Below are 20,872 nucleotides of genomic sequence, written 5' to 3'. Positions count from 1 at the left end.
TGTTCGGATGAACCGATTCACAAAAATATTCGGATCTCTCGGCTCTTTTAGTCCGGGTAGAGAGAAGAGGAGAGGGGTGCGGAGAGACGCAACAGGCGGAAGAAAACGCGCCCTCTGCCGGATGCGATCACCGAGGGCACCGTGGAGCCAAACGCAAAGCTCACCAGCCAATAGCAGCGCGGCATCAGAATGACGCAGCACACTCCCACGCACTTGAACTTGACTCGTACTTACAACGCGTTTAGTGCGACTATTTTATGTCATTTTCCTGTAAATTATAAATAAAATAAAAAGATTAAACTGTAATGTTTATAGGAGAGGTAAAAACAGCATTTTTTACTGTAAAAGCAAACCAATACAAGTCAGATTTGGAAACAGCACCTCACAGCTGTGACTATTTGGGAAAGTCATGGAAAACATATACAAAATGCTTTTTTAAAATAATAGCTATATAATGGATTTAAAGTTTTTGTTATTATGCAAAAAAGTGACAATTTAGGGCCCTTGTTCAGCAAAACAAAGAAATAAATACAGGAAAAACAACATGATGTAATGTGAGGATATTTATTTTTGGGTTTTATTGGGTTAACAATTACAATTTAACATTAAAACTCTTTAAATTGATATATTTCCTATAGAAATACCAGCAAATTATGTGTCAATAAACTTTATTATGTATTTTAACCACCTTTAAAAGTTGATTACATTAGAATACTGACTTTAACACAAAGCAGAAATTATCTTGGATTTGCACGATTAGCAGATTAGGTGTTCTTCATTGTATGGCTTGTACCAGAAATCCGGTCCTAGATTATAAAGCATTTACATGGATTACCAGATTAGATCAGTCTCTTTAATCTCTGTCTGGCAACCTTTTCAAACAAATAACCGTTGGTGACATAACAAGAAAAAGTTAGATAAAACACAACTATACAAAAACAGTGAAATGTGCTGTGCACATAAACCCATATTCTTTACTGTACAGTGTAGGTGAAGCCATGATGGTTGCTTTGCAGTGGCGTGTGGTCACATGGTGTTTTTTAATCATAGCCTTGGTGCAAAAATAAAACTTCTAGTCTAGAAATACTGAGCACGTTTGGCACTCCTTTTACACATCCTTTAAAATATAAATACTGCTGACCAGAGCATCCAAAACACATACAATAACATTCTGAAAGAAAATACATTTCTTACCGATACGACACATTCAAGAACCCTCTGAAAGAAATTACATTTAAAGGAACAGTATGTAAGAAATTAATATCAATTAATCATAAAATGGCCCTGATATGTCCCTAGACATTAAGAAATCATTTTCATTTCAAATACTTATATCACTGACAACAGTGGTCTGGCCTGGATATTGTCATTTAAAAAGTGGAGTTGCAGCCCTCAACTGATGTTTATGTTGTCATTTTGTGTATTAGCCACCAGTTGTTTGATTGCAGTACCAGTTTTAGCCACAAGTTTTGTGATTGCAATACCAGTTTTGGCCACAATCCTACATACTGTTCCTTTAAAGAGATCAGATGCAAAACCCTCTAAGTGCGTCAGATATGTTTTCTTATAAATAAGCATTTTTTGACTCAGATTCTGCCACCAAACAGTGTTTCTAAATGACGTGAGCCTGAAATTAAGCGAAACTATTTGATGAATGTATAATAAGTGCATTCAAAATTCGGAGTTGTCGTTTACCGGCTTTTGCATCTGATCTCCTCATTTCTTACTAATGCGACATGCGAGACACATTCAGGAACATTCTGAGATATTTTACATTTCTTTTTTGATAGTCATAAAGGAATGTTAAGTGTTTGGCACACATTAACAGTGTTGGGGGTACATTACAAGTAACGTGCATTATGTAATAATATTACTTTTCTGGAGTAATAAGTAAAGTAACGCATTACTTTATAAATGTACACATTAATATTTGAGTTACTTTTTTAAAAAAGCAATGCAAGTTACTTTTCGGTTTAATTAATTTGATAAAAAAAACATAACGTACTGAATTAAACTGGACGTAGTCACATAGAATTACGCACTATATGCGTGCGCACCTTAGCGGAAACAGTTTTGAGTCCGAAACGGAGATGGCAGGCCAGAGCTTGATATTTTTGTGATGGAAATGTGCAATATCTGAACGAGATCAAGCAAAAGTAACTTAAAGGTAACGAAAGCATTACTTTTCATGAAAAGTAACTAAGTAACGCAATTAGTTACTTTTTTGGGAAGTAACTTAAAGGCACACCAGGCAAGTCTGAGTATTATTTCTCTACTAGCTCCCCCTAGTGGCTGGGAGTAAATGCTTTCTATATCTGAGACTTTACGAGACTGAAGGACACCGGGTCGGATACAGCGAACTTGCAAGTGAGGTATTCTTCCTACAGACGGTAGGGGCGGGCGAGAGGGTCTTCATTCGTCATGTAATGAGTCATTTAACCATATACCGACTTACGAAGATGATTTATTAACATAAAAATGCTGCCTTGTGTCCCTTTAAAGCAACACTAAAGAGTTTTTGCTCTTTGATCCCCCTATAGGTGGGAAGCGGAATTGTCCATTACCACTCTCGTAAATAATTTAGCCTACTGCAGCAAAGCTGGCTCTGATTAGATTGTAGGTCTGCCAAAAAGCAAGTTTTTGTAGTTTTCACTCGAACTACAGAACCGCGACCCGACTGTTGGAAACTTTTTTAGTGCGGTTTTGGCCGATAGAGGGCTGCAAAGCGAATGTGAAAGTGCCGTTCACCCTGTTTCGAGTGGATGAACGACTGAAACTTTTTTGGAAACGTTATTTTAAGGTAAAAATATTTTGTGTTGCTTTAATATTGTAATGTATTACTTTTAAAAGTAACTTTCCCCAACACTGCACGTTAATCACAATCAACACAATCCCAAAAAAAAAAAACATTTTGCGTATCCTTACTCTTTTTTTGTGTGATTGTTTTCATAGTGGTTACATCAAGGGCACTTACGACAGATGTAAAACGGGACAGCGTTCTTGATGGTTTTAAAGCAGAAACATAAATATAAAGTCATGAGTCAGAAATTCCTCTTGGAATTAAACAAAGCGAATAGATCTCAGAGCATTTGATGAAATGTCATTCGGATGATGCAAACCATCAGGCCCTGAAATCAAAGTTCAAAGTTCAGCACATTCAGATGTCACTCCATTGTGGGATATAATATCGCTATTGTTAAGGAAGCAAGCTGGTGTTAGGAGGTTCGAGTGGACGCATGTTAAGACCCTCATCTGTGTCTTGGAGCCTCATTGAGCTGGTGGATAAAGAGCCTCTGATGTCCAGATTGACACAGAAGAAACCTGGCAGGAGTTGACGCTGGTACTGATCCAATCGCAGCATGGCGTCCAGCACGGTCGAGCTGCCACCACGGATCCAACCCGGGAGCAGGTGTGCCGCGCTGAAGCTGGCCGGGAGGGACTGGGAATGTTTCAATTGCAGCTGATATAAAAAGCTGTACGGGACAGAGAACACAACGGATGTTTTTTTACAACCTTTCTGATTGTCAAAGTTTGTTTGTGAAATCAAAAGAATGGTTTGTGTGTGTGTGTGTTATTGTTGAACAGAAACAACCACTCAAGTTCAGTGGAAAGAGTGCCATGTCTTAGTGTGTGAAAGGTTTTTGCGTGTGCGTTTGTATGCCCACATGCATGTTGTCTCACCGTGCAGACACCTGCTGCGACATGCTCTTTCCTGCATGTGTAAACAAACTCTGCAGCAGTTTCGCTGTTTGCTCTTTCATCCAGCCCACATCCTCTTGAATATCTGGCAACCACTCTAACAGTCTGAGAGAGAAAATACATACAAAATATATTGTACTTTACTGTCCAGTAAAACTACAATTTTATATTTTTGCATTTTGCCAGATGATCTTTCACACTGCAAAAAATGACTTTCTTACTTAGTATTTATGTCTTGTTTTCAGTACAAATATCTATAAATTCTTACATTAAGATTTATTTTCTTGATGAGCGAAATTACCTAAGAAAATAAGTCTAGTTTTAAGACAAAAACACATAAAATTTAAGTGAATTTGTGCAAAATAATCTGCCAATGGGGTAACATTTTTAAACCAATATTCAAGAAAAAATTTCAGGAAAAAATGCTTATCCCATTGACAGATTTTTGTGTTGTTTTAAGCACAAATCCACTAAAGTTGTATGGGTTTTTTTTCTCTAAAAAAATACTTATTTTACTTTTGATCATTAAGAAAATACATATTTTTGTACTTGTACTGAAAACAAGACAAAAATACTACGTAAGAAAGTCATTTTTGCAGTGCAAAGCAACTTCAAGTGTATAACAAAGTATACATCTTATTAGTATGTGTGTTCCCTGAGGATCAAACCCATAACCTTTGCGTTGTAATGCAATGATCAACAAATTGAGCTAATTTTGAAACTTTGTCATGCTCAGTGTTGGGGAAAGTTACGTTTAATAAAGTTAACCTGATAAGGAACACTGTGCCGTACACGGCACACCCCCTCCCTTGCACGTGAGGCTGCATTACGTCATTGTAACTTTGAAGCATTAAATCTTTAAAATATACGGTCATGCGGCACATCGTTGTAAAGCTTAGACTTTCGGGATTCCATTAAGCGCACACACAAAGCATAATATGATTTTTAGCAGTCATAAAACTGTAATCTAGTTGTTAGTTACCTGAACCGGGCGGCGCCGATTTAGGATATTTACTTGCCTTCAAAATCTTCCCTTTATCCGCTTCGGTGAAATTGTCCAAAACAAATTGTTCATAAATCCCCAAAAGTCCAAGGAAATGGAATATCCAAGCCTTTTAATCCAAAATGATTTGTTCATCTCACAAGCTTGACGTTTCTGACCGAATTACGATATAAATACTGTATACAATTAGTTCACTAACAGACATTCCTTCGAATCTCACTTTTCATTCACGATTTATAATGAATATATTCGGATGTCACGTTTATTGTGCAACGTCTGAGGAACAAATACGCCCCTTGTGGAATTTCAGCCGTTCCATAAGAGGCTACGTTACTCCCCAAAAAGGTAACTAATTGCGTTACTTAGTTACTTTTCATGGAAAGTAATGCTTATGTTACTTTTAAGTTACTTTTGCGTTACTTTTTCTTACTTGGCTGAGGCTTGATCTCTTTCAGGCTTTGCCTACCCGTTCTCACCAAGATGCGTACAAATGACACGCAGTGTGATTATCTTGCAATAGATACGCCAAATTCCGATTTTGCGTGCATATGATACGCCAGTCCTTCCCATTCACTTATATGGCGAATCGTTTCGTGACGTTTTATTTATTGTTTTCTCATTTGTTTTCTGTTTTTTAAACCATTTTCGCTTGGGTTTAGGGTTAGATTTCACATTTGTTTAAGCAGGTTATTTAATATACAGGTTTCTTTATGTTTTATCTATATTTAAGCCATGGTCGCTTGGGTTAGAGTTGGGGTTTGGGTTAGGATGTCATTTTTATATAATAAAAAGTTGTTCTAACCCTAAACCCAAGCGAAAATGGTAAAAAACAGAAAACAAATGAGAAAACAATAAATAAAACGTCACGAAACGATTCGCCATATAAGTGAATGGGAAGGACTGGCGTATCATACGCACGCAAAATCGGAATTTGGCGTATCTATTGCAAGATAATCACACTGCGTGTCATTTGTACGCTTTTTGGTGAGAATCGGTTGGCTTTGCAGATGTTTATGACTGAGAAGTTCTGTATTCAGAAATTGCATATTTCCGTCGCAAAAAATGTCAAGTTCTTTCCTGCCATCTCCGCCTCTGACTTAAACTGTTCCTGCTCAGCCGCGAGTTAATATGTAAGGAATAATTGACGACGGGCCGTTGAATTATTAGAAAATAATTCACACCCAGCATCGTTGGTGTGATTTCTTATAATTCAAAGAACCATAGTCAATTATTCCTCTTATACCACGGTTACCACAAGCATCGCTCTGGTGCCTATTTTAAGACATTTCACAGGTTAGGTGTGTGGTTTACAGATAAATAATCAACACCCATGCAACATTTCTAAGCCAATCACAATAAAGCAGTCAACAGGCCTTAATTCAGTACATTATTTTTTTATCAAATTAAATAAACTGAAAAGTAACTCGCACTACTTTTTTAAAAAAGTAACTCAAACAGTAATGTGTACATTTATAAAGTAATGAATTACTTTACTCGTTACTTCAGAAAAGTAATATTATTACGTAATGCAAGTTACTTGTAATGCGTTACCCCCGACACTCATGCTTATTGATTATGTGATCAACATAATATTTGGTGAAGGACACAATATGTGAAATCCAGGTTAAAGTCTCATAATCTAATGATGAGATTTGGTGCATTAAAGTTTGATTTCAATCTTTGACAAAATCGTACTCAGTCAAAATTAAAGATATCAAGGTTATATTCTTACAGAATTGTGTAGGAAGAGTTTAAACTGTTAAGCGTCGCCGTCCCAAATACGGGACACCTAAGTTTGCATTAATATTGTTGATGTCAATTTTAATCTATCACTACAAGCTATATATCGTTGGAAAGGTCTAAGCCTCCAGAATAGACATTTCAACAGTGTTTTATAAAATAAATTATATAGAGAGAGTAATTGATTCATTTATGTGCCTCAAAACATTTATTTTCTGCTAAATGTCACTGTCCCACCAGCAGGACGCCTACATTTACTTAAATGTTTGCATATGAATTCTTATCTAATCATGACAAACTGTATATTGTTTGAAAGCTTCAAGAGAGTAGATTTAACTGAATAGGGTGGGGTGACGCTTAAAAGGTTAAGCTGGGTTTTCACAGGCAGGGTCACATCCAAATACATGCAGAGATCAAATGTAAACTTTTGCACACCTAGTGAATTGCTTAATAAACAACAGCTTTATTTTTTATTCAATTATAAATGAAATTGTATTTTGCCCTCATTCATTAAAATATTTTAGCTGTTTTATTTTTTATATGACAAAGGAATAATTGTTTTTTAGTTATGTTACACTGTCAGAAAAAACGATGAGCTGTCACTGGGTCAAAAGTAGGGCTGGGTATTGTCAAGTGCATCACGATACAATATGTATCACAATACATATACGATACAATACGTTGCATGTGGCACTACATTTTCTTTCTTTTTTTTATCAAAAATGAAAAAAAAAATAGATCTAAATTTTTTCTTTTCTTTTTTTAAGCCAAAATGCTTCCTTGCGTCGTTAGGGTCGTAAGCAGCAGGTGTTTTTACATTTTCTGCCATTTTCTCACTCCTGCTAACTGTCCGTATATGCCACTGGACAGCGACAACTACAGCAGCAGCAGCAGCGGATGAGGTTGTTTGACACACACAGAGGGATTTGATGGGTTTTTAAAAATTTCGATAGTAGAGACTTAAAAAATATTTTTGCACAGCCCTAGTCAAAAGTTCCTAATTATGTACATTTAGGAACAAATTTGTACCTTTTACACAAATATCCGTTTATATGTGTGTATATACATATATATCTCCCAAGGGTTTTTCCCTCCTAGGACTTTTTTTTATTTCCTCGGCTAAACAGCCCGGGGGTTTTTTCTCCTAGGGGGTTTTTTACCCCGGGGAGGCAGCCTTCTTGGGCTTAACTTAGCTTCCTCTTCTAGACGTTACATTAGTAATACGCTCGCTTATAATGTCGAGTCATAGCCGCAGCAAATTTGACTGCTTATGCTATCGTGTATTATGTTATGCTATCTGTCGTTTTACTGTGCTTTTACTGCTTCTATTAATGTAAAGCTGCTTTAAAACAATTAAGTATTGTGAAAAGCGCTATATAAATAAAATTGAATTGAAATTGAATTTGAGGTACTAATATGCACTTTTTTGTACAAATGTGTACTTTTTGTGACAGCTTTTGTAAACATGCAGAAATGCTTAAACTAAACACTTCATGAAATACTAGTTAGCGTCAGTCAGTACTGAATTACCTGATGCTCAAAGAAACGGCTGATTCTAGAGGAAGTGTGTAGGGTAACAAGATGGCCGACACCATCCTGACTGGCAGCAGGTTGCTTAGTGACTGCGACAGGCTCCACCTATCCTTACACGCCTCGACCAATGCTTTAGAGAGACCACATACATTTCAGTCACAGCACCATTTGGTTTATTTTAAAGCATAAATACTTTATATTAAAATATGAAAAAAGGCTGCTCTTATGCAAGTACTTAAATAACATGGTATTACGATGGTGCATGTCCAAAACATACCCATCATTTCATGATACTTTCTGTGCTTGTGCATAGATTGTTATTTATACAAAAGAATTATGGTAGTGCTTAAATACTGTAGTATAAATTGCTAAATGTTATACTGTATAAATAAACTACAGTATAAGCATGCTATAACAATATTTTATAATGAAAAGTCACCTTTGTGTACTTGAGGAGGCAGATGTTCAAAGATGTGTTCCTCAATGCTTGCGTGAATGCTGGCCTCTCTTCCTCTGTCATCTCTTCTCTGTGACTCTTCATCATCATCATCATGGTCAAAGTCTTCCTCAGGTCCCCCAACAGCAACGGCAAGCATACGGTGTGGGCTGCGATACTGTAACAAACCTAAATATGCACACAAATAATATAGTCTGTACGAAATAGCAACAATCAAACACAAATGAATTATAAAGCTTGTGTAAGGAAACATTAATTTTAGATGATATTTTGTTAGGTATTGAGAAATAGCACAGTTAGCGATATTTGTTCAAATATAGTATCTATCTTAAACATTATACAAAAACAGATGGTTGTGCTCCCTTATTATTTACACAATGGGGTCACCATAAATGTAGGATTTTGGATGTCATTGCCAGTACCGGCCACTAAGGGTCTCTCTAACACAACCAGTCATCCACCTCACTTCAACAGTGACTAAATGAATCTTCAGCCACACAGGTGTGAGGCAGCGAGCGGATGAGAAATGCTATTCCATAAACATTTCATGATAACAGTGACACTTGGTCATATTCAGGAGTAAATGAAGCGTTCTGATTGGGTGAAATATGCTGATGTAGGAAATAACTGCAGTCTGAAAGCATGCATAAATAAGTTTGACTCACCATTAGTCTTCAGGAAGTGTAAAGCATCTCTGTATCCCTGCTTACACATATTCTTCATGATCTGAGAAAGAGGAAAACGCTGACATGAGCCAGAAGAAATGGAAATGTAATCCGCTTGACAACCGATGAATTTTAAGCCATTTTAACAGACAAAAGTGTTCGTAGAACACCAATGTGTGTGTGGGGGGGGTATATGTGGAAGTGTGTGTATGTTTGTTTGTGTGTGTGCATGTATATGTGCTTATGAATGAGAGTTTATATATATTTGTGTGTTTGTATATGAGTCTGTATATGTTTGTGTGTTTGTATATGAGTTTGTATATTTTTGTTTATGAGTCTTTATATGTTTGTGTGTTTGTTTCTATGTGTGTGTTTGTATATGTTTGTTTGTGTGTTTGTATGAGAGTTTGTGTATGTGTGTTTGTGTGTTTGTATATGAGTCTGTATATGTTTGTGTGTTTGTTTATGAGTCTTTATATGTTTGTGTGTTTGTTTCTATGTGTCTGTTTGTATATGTTTGTATATGAGTTTGTATATGAGGTGTATATGTGTGCAAGTTTGTATATGAGTTTGTATATGTTTGTCTGTTTGTATATGAGTCTGTATATGTTTGTCTGTTTGTATATGAGTCTGTATATGTTTGTGTGTTTGTATATGAGTCTGTATATGTTTGTGTGTTTGTATATGAGTCTGTATATGTTTGTGTGTTTGTATATGAGTCTGTATATGTTTGTGTGTTTGTCGGTGTGTTTGTATATGAGTCTTTATACAGTATTTTTGTGTTTTTGTCGGTGCGTGTTTGTATATGAGGTGTATATGTGTGCGAGTTTGTATATGAGTTTGTATATGTTTGTGTGTTTGTATGTGTCTGTTTGTATATAAGTTTGTATATGTTTGTGTGTTTGTATGTGTCTGTTTGTATATGAGTCTGTATATGTTTGTGTGTTTGTATGTGTCTGTTTGTATATGAGTCTGTATATGTTTGTGTGTTTGTCGGTGTGTGTTTGTATATGAGTCTGTGTATGTTTGTGTGTTTGAATATGAGTCTGTATATGTTTGTGTGTTTGTATACGAGTCTGTATATGCTTGTGTGTTTGTATATGAGTCTGTATATGATTGTGTGTTTGTATATGAGTCTGTATATGTTTGTGTGTTTGTATATGAGTCTGTATATGTTTGTGTGTTTGTATATGAGTCTGTATATGTTTGTGTGTTTGTATATGAGTCTGTATATGTTTGTGTGTTTGTATACGAGTCTGTATATGTTTGTGTGTTTGTATATGAGTCTGTATATGTTTGTGTGTTTGTATATGAGTCTGTATATGTTTGTCTGTTTGTATATGAGTCTGTATATGTTTGTGTGTTTGTATATGAGTCTGTATATGTTTGTATATGAGTCTGTATATGTTTGTCTGTTTGTATATGAGTCTGTATATGTTTGTGTGTTTGTATATGAGTCTGTATATGTTTGTGTGTTTGTATACGAGTCTGTATATGTTTGTGTGTTTGTATATGAGTCTGTATATGTTTGTGTGTTTGTATATGAGTCTGTATATGTTTGTCTGTTTGTATATGAGTCTGTATATGTTTGTGTGTTTGTATATGAGTCTGTATATGTTTGTATATGAGTCTGTATATGTTTGTGTGTTTGTATATGAGTCTGTATATGTTTGTGTGTTTGTATATGAGTCTGTATATGTTTGTATATGAGTCTGTATATGTTTGTGTGTTTGTATACGAGTCTGTATATGCTTGTGTGTTTGTATATGAGTCTGTATATGATTGTGTGTTTGTATATGAGTCTGTATATGTTTGTGTGTTTGTATATGAGTCTGTATATGTTTGTGTGTTTGTATATGAGTCTGTATATGTTTGTGTGTTTGTATATGAGTCTGTATATGTTTGTGTGTTTGTATACGAGTCTGTATATGTTTGTGTGTTTGTATATGAGTCTGTATATGTTTGTGTGTTTGTATATGAGTCTGTATATGTTTGTCTGTTTGTATATGAGTCTGTATATGTTTGTGTGTTTGTATATGAGTCTGTATATGTTTGTATATGAGTCTGTATATGTTTGTCTGTTTGTATATGAGTCTGTATATGTTTGTGTGTTTGTATATGAGTCTGTATATGTTTGTGTGTTTGTATACGAGTCTGTATATGTTTGTGTGTTTGTATATGAGTCTGTATATGTTTGTGTGTTTGTATATGAGTCTGTATATGTTTGTCTGTTTGTATATGAGTCTGTATATGTTTGTGTGTTTGTATATGAGTCTGTATATGTTTGTATATGAGTCTGTATATGTTTGTGTGTTTGTATATGAGTCTGTATATGTTTGTGTGTTTGTATATGAGTCTGTATATGTTTGTATATGAGTCTGTATATGTTTGTGTGTTTGTTTATGAGTCTTTATATGTTTGTGTGTTTGTTTCTATGTGTCTGTTTGTATATGTTTGTATGTTTGTATATGAGTTTGTATATGAGGTGTATATGTGTGCAAGTTTGTATATGAGTTTGTATATGAGTTTGTATATGTTTGTGTGTTTGTATGTGTGTGTTTGTAAATGAGTTTGTGTATGTTTGTATGTGTGTGTTTGTATATGAGTCTGTATATGTTTGTGTGTTTGTATATGAGTCTGTATATGTTTGTGTGTTTGTAAATGAGTCTTTATATGTTTGTGTGTTTGTCGGTGTATGTTTGTATATGAGGTGTATATGTGTGCGAGTTTGTATATGAGTTTGTATATGTTTGTGTGTTTGTATATGAGTTTGTGTATGTGTGTTTGTATATGAGTCTTGTTGAAATATAATTTGAAGTCATTGTTTTTGTTTTATTAATTATTATCATATGTATCTGTTCCCCTAAATATGAAAGAAACAGCAAGGTAATGGAAGCTATTAGCTGGAATGCATGCCTTTATTTTCATAGGGCATTTTGACCATTTGTTATCTACTCAAGGGGGGATGATCTGGGATGCGTTTACACAGACCCCATCCTGCCGTAATGGTTATCTGATCAAAGGGGGATGATCAGGAATGCGTTTACAGCTGTCCTTTCTTGCCTGACTGTAACCTCTCTTTCATGTTTATATTGTAATCTAAAGGCATTGTTTCCATCTGAAGGGACTGCCCCCTTCGAATGGCTTTAAATGTAATGCATGTATACCCAAAGTCAGACTTGGTTACTGCAGCACCCCGAGCTCTATGCTCTGATTCCAAGAACGCTTTCTGCAATAAAGACTACTGCTCGAGGAAATCCAAGTCTCCTGGTCTTCGCTAAAAAAGTTTCCAACAGTCTGTATATATTTGTGTGTTTGTATATGAGTCTGTATATGTTTGTCTGTTTGTATATGAGTCTGTATATGTTTGTCTGTTTGTATATGAGTCTGTATATGTTTGTGTGTTTGTATATGAGTCTGTATATGTTTGTGTGTTTGTATATGAGTCTGTATATGTTTGTCTGTTTGTATATGAGTCTGTATATGTTTGTGTGTTTGTATATGAGTCTGTATATGTTTGTATATGAGTCTGTATATGTTTGTGTGTTTGTATATGAGTCTGTATATGTTTGTGTGTTTGTATATGAGTCTGTATATGTTTGTATATGAGTCTGTATATGTTTGTGTGTTTGTTTATGAGTCTTTATATGTTTGTGTGTTTGTTTCTATGTGTCTGTTTGTATATGTTTGTATGTTTGTATATGAGTTTGTATATGAGGTGTATATGTGTGCAAGTTTGTATATGAGTTTGTATATGAGTTTGTATATGTTTGTGTGTTTGTATGTGTGTGTTTGTAAATGAGTTTGTGTATGTTTGTATGTGTGTGTTTGTATATGAGTCTGTATATGTTTGTGTGTTTGTATATGAGTCTGTATATGTTTGTGTGTTTGTAAATGAGTCTTTATATGTTTGTGTGTTTGTCGGTGTATGTTTGTATATGAGGTGTATATGTGTGCGAGTTTGTATATGAGTTTGTATATGTTTGTGTGTTTGTATATGAGTTTGTGTATGTGTGTTTGTATATGAGTCTTGTTGAAATATAATTTGAAGTCATTGTTTTTGTTTTATTAATTATTATCATATGTATCTGTTCCCCTAAATATGAAAGAAACAGCAAGGTAATGGAAGCTATTAGCTGGAATGCATGCCTTTATTTTCATAGGGCATTTTGACCATTTGTTATCTACTCAAGGGGGGATGATCTGGGATGCGTTTACACAGACCCCATCCTGCCGTAATGGTTATCTGATCAAAGGGGGATGATCAGGAATGCGTTTACAGCTGTCCTTTCTTGCCTGACTGTAACCTCTCTTTCATGTTTATATTGTAATCTAAAGGCATTGTTTCCATCTGAAGGGACTGCCCCCTTCGAATGGCTTTAAATGTAATGCATGTATACCCAAAGTCAGACTTGGTTACTGCAGCACCCCGAGCTCTATGCTCTGATTCCAAGAACGCTTTCTGCAATAAAGACTACTGCTCGAGGAAATCCAAGTCTCCTGGTCTTCGCTAAAAAAGTTTCCAACAGTCTGTATATATTTGTGTGTTTGTATATGAGTCTGTATATGTTTGTCTGTTTGTATATGAGTCTGTATATGTTTGTCTGTTTGTATATGAGTCTGTATATGTTTGTGTGTTTGTATATGAGTCTGTATATGTTTGTGTGTTTGTATATGAGTCTGTATATGTTTGTCTGTTTGTATATGAGTCTGTATATGTTTGTCTGTTTGTATATGAGTCTGTATATGTTTGTGTGTTTGTATATGAGTCTGTATATGTTTGTGTGTTTGTATATGAGTCTGTATATGTTTGTCTGTTTGTATATGAGTCTGTATATGTTTGTCTGTTTGTATATGAGTCTGTATATGTTTGTGTGTTTGTATATGAGTCTGTATATGTTTGTGTGTTTGTATATGAGTCTGTATATGTTTGTGTGTTTGTATATGAGTCTGTATATGTTTGTCTGTTTGTATATGAGTCTGTATATGTTTGTGTGTTTGTATATGAGTCTGTATATGTTTGTGTGTTTGTATATGAGTCTGTATATGTTTGTCTGTTTGTATATGAGTCTGTATATGTTTGTCTGTTTGTATATGAGTCTGTATATGTTTGTGTGTTTGTATATGAGTCTGTATATGTTTGTGTGTTTGTATATGAGTCTGTATATGTTTGTGTGTTTGTATATGAGTCTGTATATGTTTGTCTGTTTGTATATGAGTCTGTATATGTTTGTCTGTTTGTATATGAGTCTGTATATGTTTGTGTGTTTGTATATGAGTCTGTATATGTTTGTCTGTTTGTATATGAGTCTGTATACAGTATGTTTGTGTTTTTGTTGGTGTGTGTTTGTATATGAGGTGTATATGTGTGCGAGTTTGTATATGAGTTTGTATATGTTTGTGTGTTTGTCGGTGTGTGTTTGTATATGAGTCTGTATATGTTTGTATATGAGTCTGTATATGTTTGTGTGTTTGTATATGAGTCTGTATATGTCGGTGTGTTTGTATATGAGTCTGTATATGTTTGTGTGTTTGAATATGAGTCTGTATATGTTTGTCTGTTTGTATACGAGTCTGTATATGTTTGTGTGTTTGTATATGAGTCTGTATATGTTTGTGTGTTTGTATATGAGTCTGTATATGTTTGTGTGTTTGTATACGAGTCTGTATATGTTTGTGTGTTTGTATATGAGTCTGTATATGTTTGTGTGTTTGTATATGAGTCTGTATATGTTTGTGTGTTTGTATATGAGTCTGTATATGTTTGTGTGTTTGTATATGAGTCTGTATATGTTTGTGTGTTTGTCGGTGTGTTTGTATATGAGTCTTTATACAGTATTTTTGTGTTTTTGTCGGTGCGTGTTTGTATATGAGGTGTATATGTGTGCGAGTTTGTATATGAGTTTGTATATGTTTGTGTGTTTGTATGTGTCTGTTTGTATATAAGTTTGTATATGTTTGTGTGTTTGTATGTGTCTGTTTGTATATGAGTCTGTATATGTTTGTGTGTTTGTATGTGTCTGTTTGTATATGAGTCTGTATATGTTTGTGTGTTTGTCGGTGTGTGTTTGTATATGAGTCTGTATATGTTTGTGTGTTTGTCTGTGTGTGTTTGTATATGAGTTTGTATATGTTTGTGTGTTTGTATGTGTCTGTTTGTATATGAGTCTGTATATGTTTGTGTGTTTGTATGTGTCTGTTTGTATATGAGTTTGTATATGTTTGTGTGTTTGTATGTGTCTGTTTGTATATGAGTCTGTATATGTTTGTGTGTTTGTATGTGTCTGTTTGTATATGAGTCTGTATATGTTTGTGTGTTTGTCGGTGTGTGTTTGTATATGAGTCTGTATATGTTTGTGTGTTTGAATATGAGTCTGTATATGTTTGTGTGTTTGTATACGAGTCTGTATATGTTTGTGTGTTTGTATATGAGTCTGTATATGCTTGTGTGTTTGTATATGAGTCTGTATATGTTTGTGTGTTTGTATATGAGTCTGTATATGTTTGTGTGTTTGTATATGAGTCTGTATATGTTTGTGTGTTTGTATACGAGTCTGTATATGTTTGTGTGTTTGTATATGAGTCTGTATATGTTTGTGTGTTTGTATATGAGTCTGTATATGTTTGTGTGTTTGTATATGAGTCTGTATATGTTTGTGTGTTTGTATATGAGTCTGTATATGTTTGTGTGTTTGTATATGAGTCTGTATATGTTTGTGTGTTTGTATATGAGTCTGTATATGTTTGTGTGTTTGTATATGAGTCTGTATATATTTGTGTGTTTGTCGGTGTGTGTTTGTATATGAGGTGTATACGTGTGTGAGTTTGTATACGAGTTTGTATATGTTTGTGTGTTTGTATATGAGTTTGTGTATGTTTGTTTGTATATGTTTGTGTGTTTGTCAGTTTGTGTTTGTATATGAGTTTGTGTGTGTGTGAGTTTGTATATGTTTGTGTGTTTGTATGCATGTATGTATGTGTATTCGTTTGTTTATGTTTTTGTGTTTGTGAGTTTGTATATGCTTGTATGTGTGAGTGAGGGTGTGAGAGTTTGTGAGTGTGTGTGTGTGTGTGTGTGTGTGTGTGTGTGTGTGTGTGTGTGTGTGTGTGTGTGTGTGTGTGTGTGTGTGTGTGTGTGTGTGTGTGTTGAGAGAGAGCATTTGTTAAGAGTTTGTATGTGTTTGTTTGTGTTTATGTTTATGAGTTTGTTCATGTGTGTGTGTGTGTGTGTGTGTGTGTGTGTGTGTGTGTGTGTGTGTGTGTGTGTGTGTGTGTGTGTGTATTAGTTTATATATGCTTATGGGTGTGAGAGTTTTCGTGTGTGTGTGTGTTTGTACCAGAGGATCAGGTGGGAAGAGCGCTCTGGTGACTCTGTAGAGGTTTGCTAACGTGAACTGAATGGATGTGTTGGTGAATCTGAGCTCATGCAGGTTTGTAGAGCTGATGTCTCGTGGGCAGATGTCACTTTCCCCTGAGAATGGAGACACTGTGATGGTGTTTTTCAGTTCATACTGCGGTAAATTATCACTGATGCCACCGTCCACATACCGCTGAAAGATAGAGAGAGAAAATCTCAGTGTCAAATTATAAACATATCATTCAATGAAAATTCAGGTCACATGTGATGTTTTACTGCATATTAACAGTAGAGTACACAGAATAGCAGTACGTTTCCGGACCCATATGGGATTCATGTTTGGTACACAAACACTGCCAGGACAAATACACAATCATACAATAAACCCTGCCTACACACACACAGAGAGTCATTCACTAACTCGGGCACAGAGGGAGCTACACAATCGCACACTTGGACGACCTGATGTGCCACGTGCCAGTTGTGTTAACACTAAAAACCTCCTCATGGGTCTACTGATCAGAGATCAGCTCTTTAGATCTCCCGATGCCAAATAAAAACAGAGCTGAGGTTTAAACAAACACACAGGAAACCTCTCAAATACTTTCATTTTGTGAGTTTCACAGATTATTTTGGTGTGGGAGTCAAAGTAGTGCAAAACCTTTTGCCTAAAGTAAAGAAAGGCTCTTATCATCGTGATGTAGATGTAAAATAAATTCTGAGTAATGATATAGATACAGTATCTTTTGGATACTCACCACACCCTGCAGTGTTGGCGGGATCAGGCCACAGTACACAGGAATGTAAGCGCTGCATATACACGCCTGTACTCACAATCACACAAAAACACACAAAGATTTAGAGAGGAAATTAAAATCTCATACATAAACTCGCTGTACGGTATGCATGGGTTGGGTTTAGACGTAAAATTAGGGGTAGGGTACATTAAATATCATTATTTATATTAGTACACACCTGCACCAGTTCTTCATTACTGTTAAAGTGTGACACCAGCACATTTTCTCCATCAGTGACCCGTGTAAGGGAGATGCCCAAGCGTCCGTTGGCTCTGCTGTAGCCATCATGCGGCAGCGCTCTGTGCATCATGGGCCGCAAGATCTTCACCAGGTTGAAGGAGGGGTGCAAGGGCCCCAGAAAGCGCTTTTGGGCTTCTTTAGCCACGTCAATGAAGTTGGCCCCTACCTCTCCTGTCACAGGACCAGAAATATTTAAACACTGACAATAAGCAACAGGTGAATGTTATGTGATGGTAGAGTAATCTTTGACACGGACACTTAATACAGTTGTACTACAGTATTGGTATGATATCTTAAAGCAATACCATGGTTCTTCAATGAAAACCATAGTATTTAATGATTAACATAATTGTAGTATAATGTTTAGTTTAAGGTACTGCTGTCGTACATCCTGTCCACAAACATGGACACATGGAATTTAAATGGAAGGTACAGTACGTAAGAAAATATCATGGTACCGTTACAATGCTAAGCTGGTTGGCTGGTTTTAGCTGGTCTCCTAGCCTGGTCTTAGCTGGTTGAGCTGATAGCAGGCTGGTTTTAGAGGGATTTTGGACACTTTTTAGGCTGGGAAACCAGCTGACCCAAGTTTGTCCAGCTTGGCTAAGCTGGTTGGCTGGTCTTAGCTGGTTTAAGATGGAAGTAGCTGGTTTAAGATGGTCTTCCCGGCCTGGCAAACCACGTTAAGCTGGTCTTTCAAGCTGGTGGGTGAGCTGGTTTTAACTGGTGGGTCAGCTGGTCTCCCAGCCTGACCAGCTTAAAAAGCGAGAAAACTCTTCTAAAACCACCCAACCATCTTAGGCTGGTTTTAGCTGGTCTTTTTAACTTTTTAACATTTTTAACTAGATAAAATTATGCTTAATACTTTAAAATATGCTACGAAATGACTGCAGTGTTTTTTAGCATCTTATTTATATAATACTCTTAAATACCAAAAACAATACAATTATAATACCATTATAGTCCAAAACATGGCATTAGCCTACTGAAAAATCCAGCGAAGACCAGAATAAGCTGGTTTAAGCTAGTCTCAAAGCTTTGTTTTAGCTGGTTTTCCTGGTGTAGCAAGCTGGTCTAGCTGTGTTTTGGTCACTTTTTAGGCTGATCTAGCTGGACTTAGCTGGTCAGGCTGGAAAACCAGCTGACCCACCAGCTTAAACCTGCTTGACCAGGCTGGAAGTTTGTCCAGCTTGGCTAAGCTGGTTGGCTTGTCTTAGCTGGTTTAAGATGCAAGTAGCTGGTTTAAGCTGGTCTTATTATAGCATGTTATTTTTTACGTAATACTCTTAAATACCAAATACAATACAATTATAGTACCATCATAGCCCAAAACATGGCATTACCCTACTAAAAAATCCAGCTAAAACCAGCATAAGATGGGGAGTAGGTTTTAGCTAGTCTCAAAGCTTGGTTTTAGCTGGTTTTGCTGGTGTAGTAAGCTGGTCTAGCTGTGTTTTGGTCACTTTTTAAGCTGATCTAGCTGGACTAAGCTATGTTAGATCCACCAGCTAAAACCCGCTTGACCAGGCTGGAAGTTTGTCCAGCTTGGCTATGTTGGTTGGCTGGTCTTCACTGGTTTAAGATGGAAGTAGCTTGTTTAAAATGGTCTTTCCAGCATAGCAAAGCTGGTTAAGCTGGTCTTCTAGCCTGGTCAAGCTGGTGGGTGAGCTGGTCTCCTAGCCTGACCAGATAAGATCAGCTAAAAAAGTGGTTAAAAACGTCTAAAACCAGCCTGCTACACCAGCTTAAACCAGGCTGGGAGACCAGCTAAAACCACCCAACCATCTTAGGCTGGTTTTATCTGGTCTCTTCAGTAGGCATATGTTTAACAAGATAAAATTATGCTTGGTACTTTGAAATATACTATGGTACTAAATTGCAGTGTTATTTTTATAATACTCTGAAATACCTACCTACTATAGTACCATTTAAGTCCAAAACATGGTATTACCATGGTACAAAGTTACTTATATAACTAAAACATTGCAATTTAATGTATTTTAATTTAATTTAACATAAACAAGATTTATAAAAGTGATTTTACCCATACAGGCCCCGCTGACCAGCGCCGAGGCCGTGATCGCGCCCGCGGACGCGCCGTAAATGTGAAGCGCGTTCTCCACCAGAAACGGCGCTTGTTCCTGCAGGCAGCTGGCGACTCCAATGTGATAAATACCCAAAAACCCACAGCCGGCGAAAGAGATACTCCACGGGGAGTCGAGGGGAAACATACTGAAGGAGACTTTAGAGCAATCTATGTATGTTTAAATCCGTCTGGAGTTACAATGATCACCGGTTACCGCCGCATATCGATGATTCATTAACGTTACACTTACTAACTTTAAACAACTAAAACGAACGGCTCCGATGTTATAAATGTCCTAAACGCGACCTGATGATTTGATTCATCTGCTGGCTTGTAAAATAAGTTCGAGTAGAGTGACCAACGAGTTTTTTTTGGTGACTTTGGCACCGGTTGTTATGAAAGTACGAAGGGAGGGGCATGTTGACAGGTGGGTGACACCGTGTGGGTGTTAGCCAATCAGACGGCCCGAACGTGAACCCCGCCCCTCCCTCTTTAGCTGTCATTTGAAAATTTCCACGAACGCGTGCTGTTGTTTTGTTATCAGTTCTGTTGTTACGTTTAATTTATATGTTTTTTTGCACTATGACGCAGTTCTGTAAAGCATTTTACTTTGTTATTGTCTATCTATCTGTCTATTTTAGCAGTTATAGGGGTTTAAGTCACTTAGTGAATTATATCCCACACTAAAACAGTTTTTTTCATTAAAGTTGGGTAAGAGCAGGAGTTTTTATTGGACCAATCTTTCCATAATATATGTTATGTTGAAATTTTACAATTAAAGTTTCTCTTGTCTTAAAATATGTATGTGTCTTTTTTATTGAAGTTAAAATTTCAATAAAATGTTTGCTTAAATATTGTTAATAAACAGCAGGCTTATCTGGAGTGAAAACTGTAACCTATAGCCCCATGCAGTCCCTATACAATGTGTTTTTTTTTAGCCTGATGGTGTTTTCCACCTTTATACAGTGTTTTACACTGCCAGGGTCACTCCCAAATTACATTGTTGTAAAAATATGTCCACCAAGGGACTGTTTTTCTAAATTAATAAAAGTTGTGTCATCCATAGAAATCTCCCTGTATGTATTTACTGGAACATGGGCAGTGTTCCCACAGAAAATGTGTTTTTTGTTTTGGGATGTCAGAAAGTTCAGATTTCACAGGACTGACACAGCTGATACTCTAATAAAAAATGTGTTTTTATCCAGTTCAAGAGCTTTTTTATCCGGTTCACAATTCCACAAAGTAAAATTCTGGGCATCCCTTCCAAAATATATCTCACACAATAACAATTTGTC

General features: G+C 36.1%; 1 protein-coding gene across 2 annotated transcripts; it reads right to left on the bottom strand.

The window, feature by feature from the left end:
• Nucleotides 1–550: 550 nt before the first annotated feature.
• LOC141362484 (patatin-like phospholipase domain-containing protein 2) lies at nucleotides 551–19,922 on the bottom strand. 2 transcript variants are annotated; one of them, XM_073864597.1, is made up of 9 exons: nucleotides 19,536–19,922; nucleotides 17,430–17,662; nucleotides 17,213–17,278; nucleotides 16,435–16,647; nucleotides 9,098–9,158; nucleotides 8,415–8,600; nucleotides 7,973–8,105; nucleotides 3,682–3,804; nucleotides 551–3,473 (listed from the first exon to the last, which is right to left on the bottom strand). In XM_073864597.1, the coding sequence occupies exons 1-9, from the start codon at nucleotides 19,720–19,722 to the stop codon at nucleotides 3,197–3,199; spliced, it is 1,479 nt and encodes a 492-aa protein (XP_073720698.1). In that variant the 5' UTR covers nucleotides 19,723–19,922; the 3' UTR covers nucleotides 551–3,196. The 2 variants fall into 2 exon arrangements, with proteins under 2 accessions (XP_073720698.1, XP_073720699.1); XM_073864598.1 differs by having other exon boundaries at nucleotides 19,542–19,681.
• Nucleotides 19,923–20,872: the final 950 nt, after the last annotated feature.

This window comes from Misgurnus anguillicaudatus, unplaced genomic scaffold (genome assembly GCF_027580225.2).
Source record: "Misgurnus anguillicaudatus unplaced genomic scaffold, ASM2758022v2 HiC_scaffold_27, whole genome shotgun sequence".
NCBI classification, from domain to species: Eukaryota; Metazoa; Chordata; class Actinopteri; order Cypriniformes; family Cobitidae; genus Misgurnus; species Misgurnus anguillicaudatus.
The sequence above is the reverse complement of the archived record's forward strand: the minus strand, read 5'-3'. Positions and strand labels throughout refer to the sequence as shown.

Coding starts and splice junctions, on each gene's coding strand:
- LOC141362484 (XM_073864597.1), bottom strand. CDS start 19,722: ATGTTTCCCCTCGACTCCCCGTGGAGTATCTCTTTCGCCGGCTGTGGG. Junction 17,279..17,429: donor GTAATGAAGAACTGGTGCAG/GTGTGTACTAAT, acceptor TTGTGAGTACAG/GCGTGTATATGCAGCGCTTA. Junction 3,805..7,972: donor GCCGTTTCTTTGAGCATCAG/GTAATTCAGTAC, acceptor TTTCTCTCTCAG/ACTGTTAGAGTGGTTGCCAG.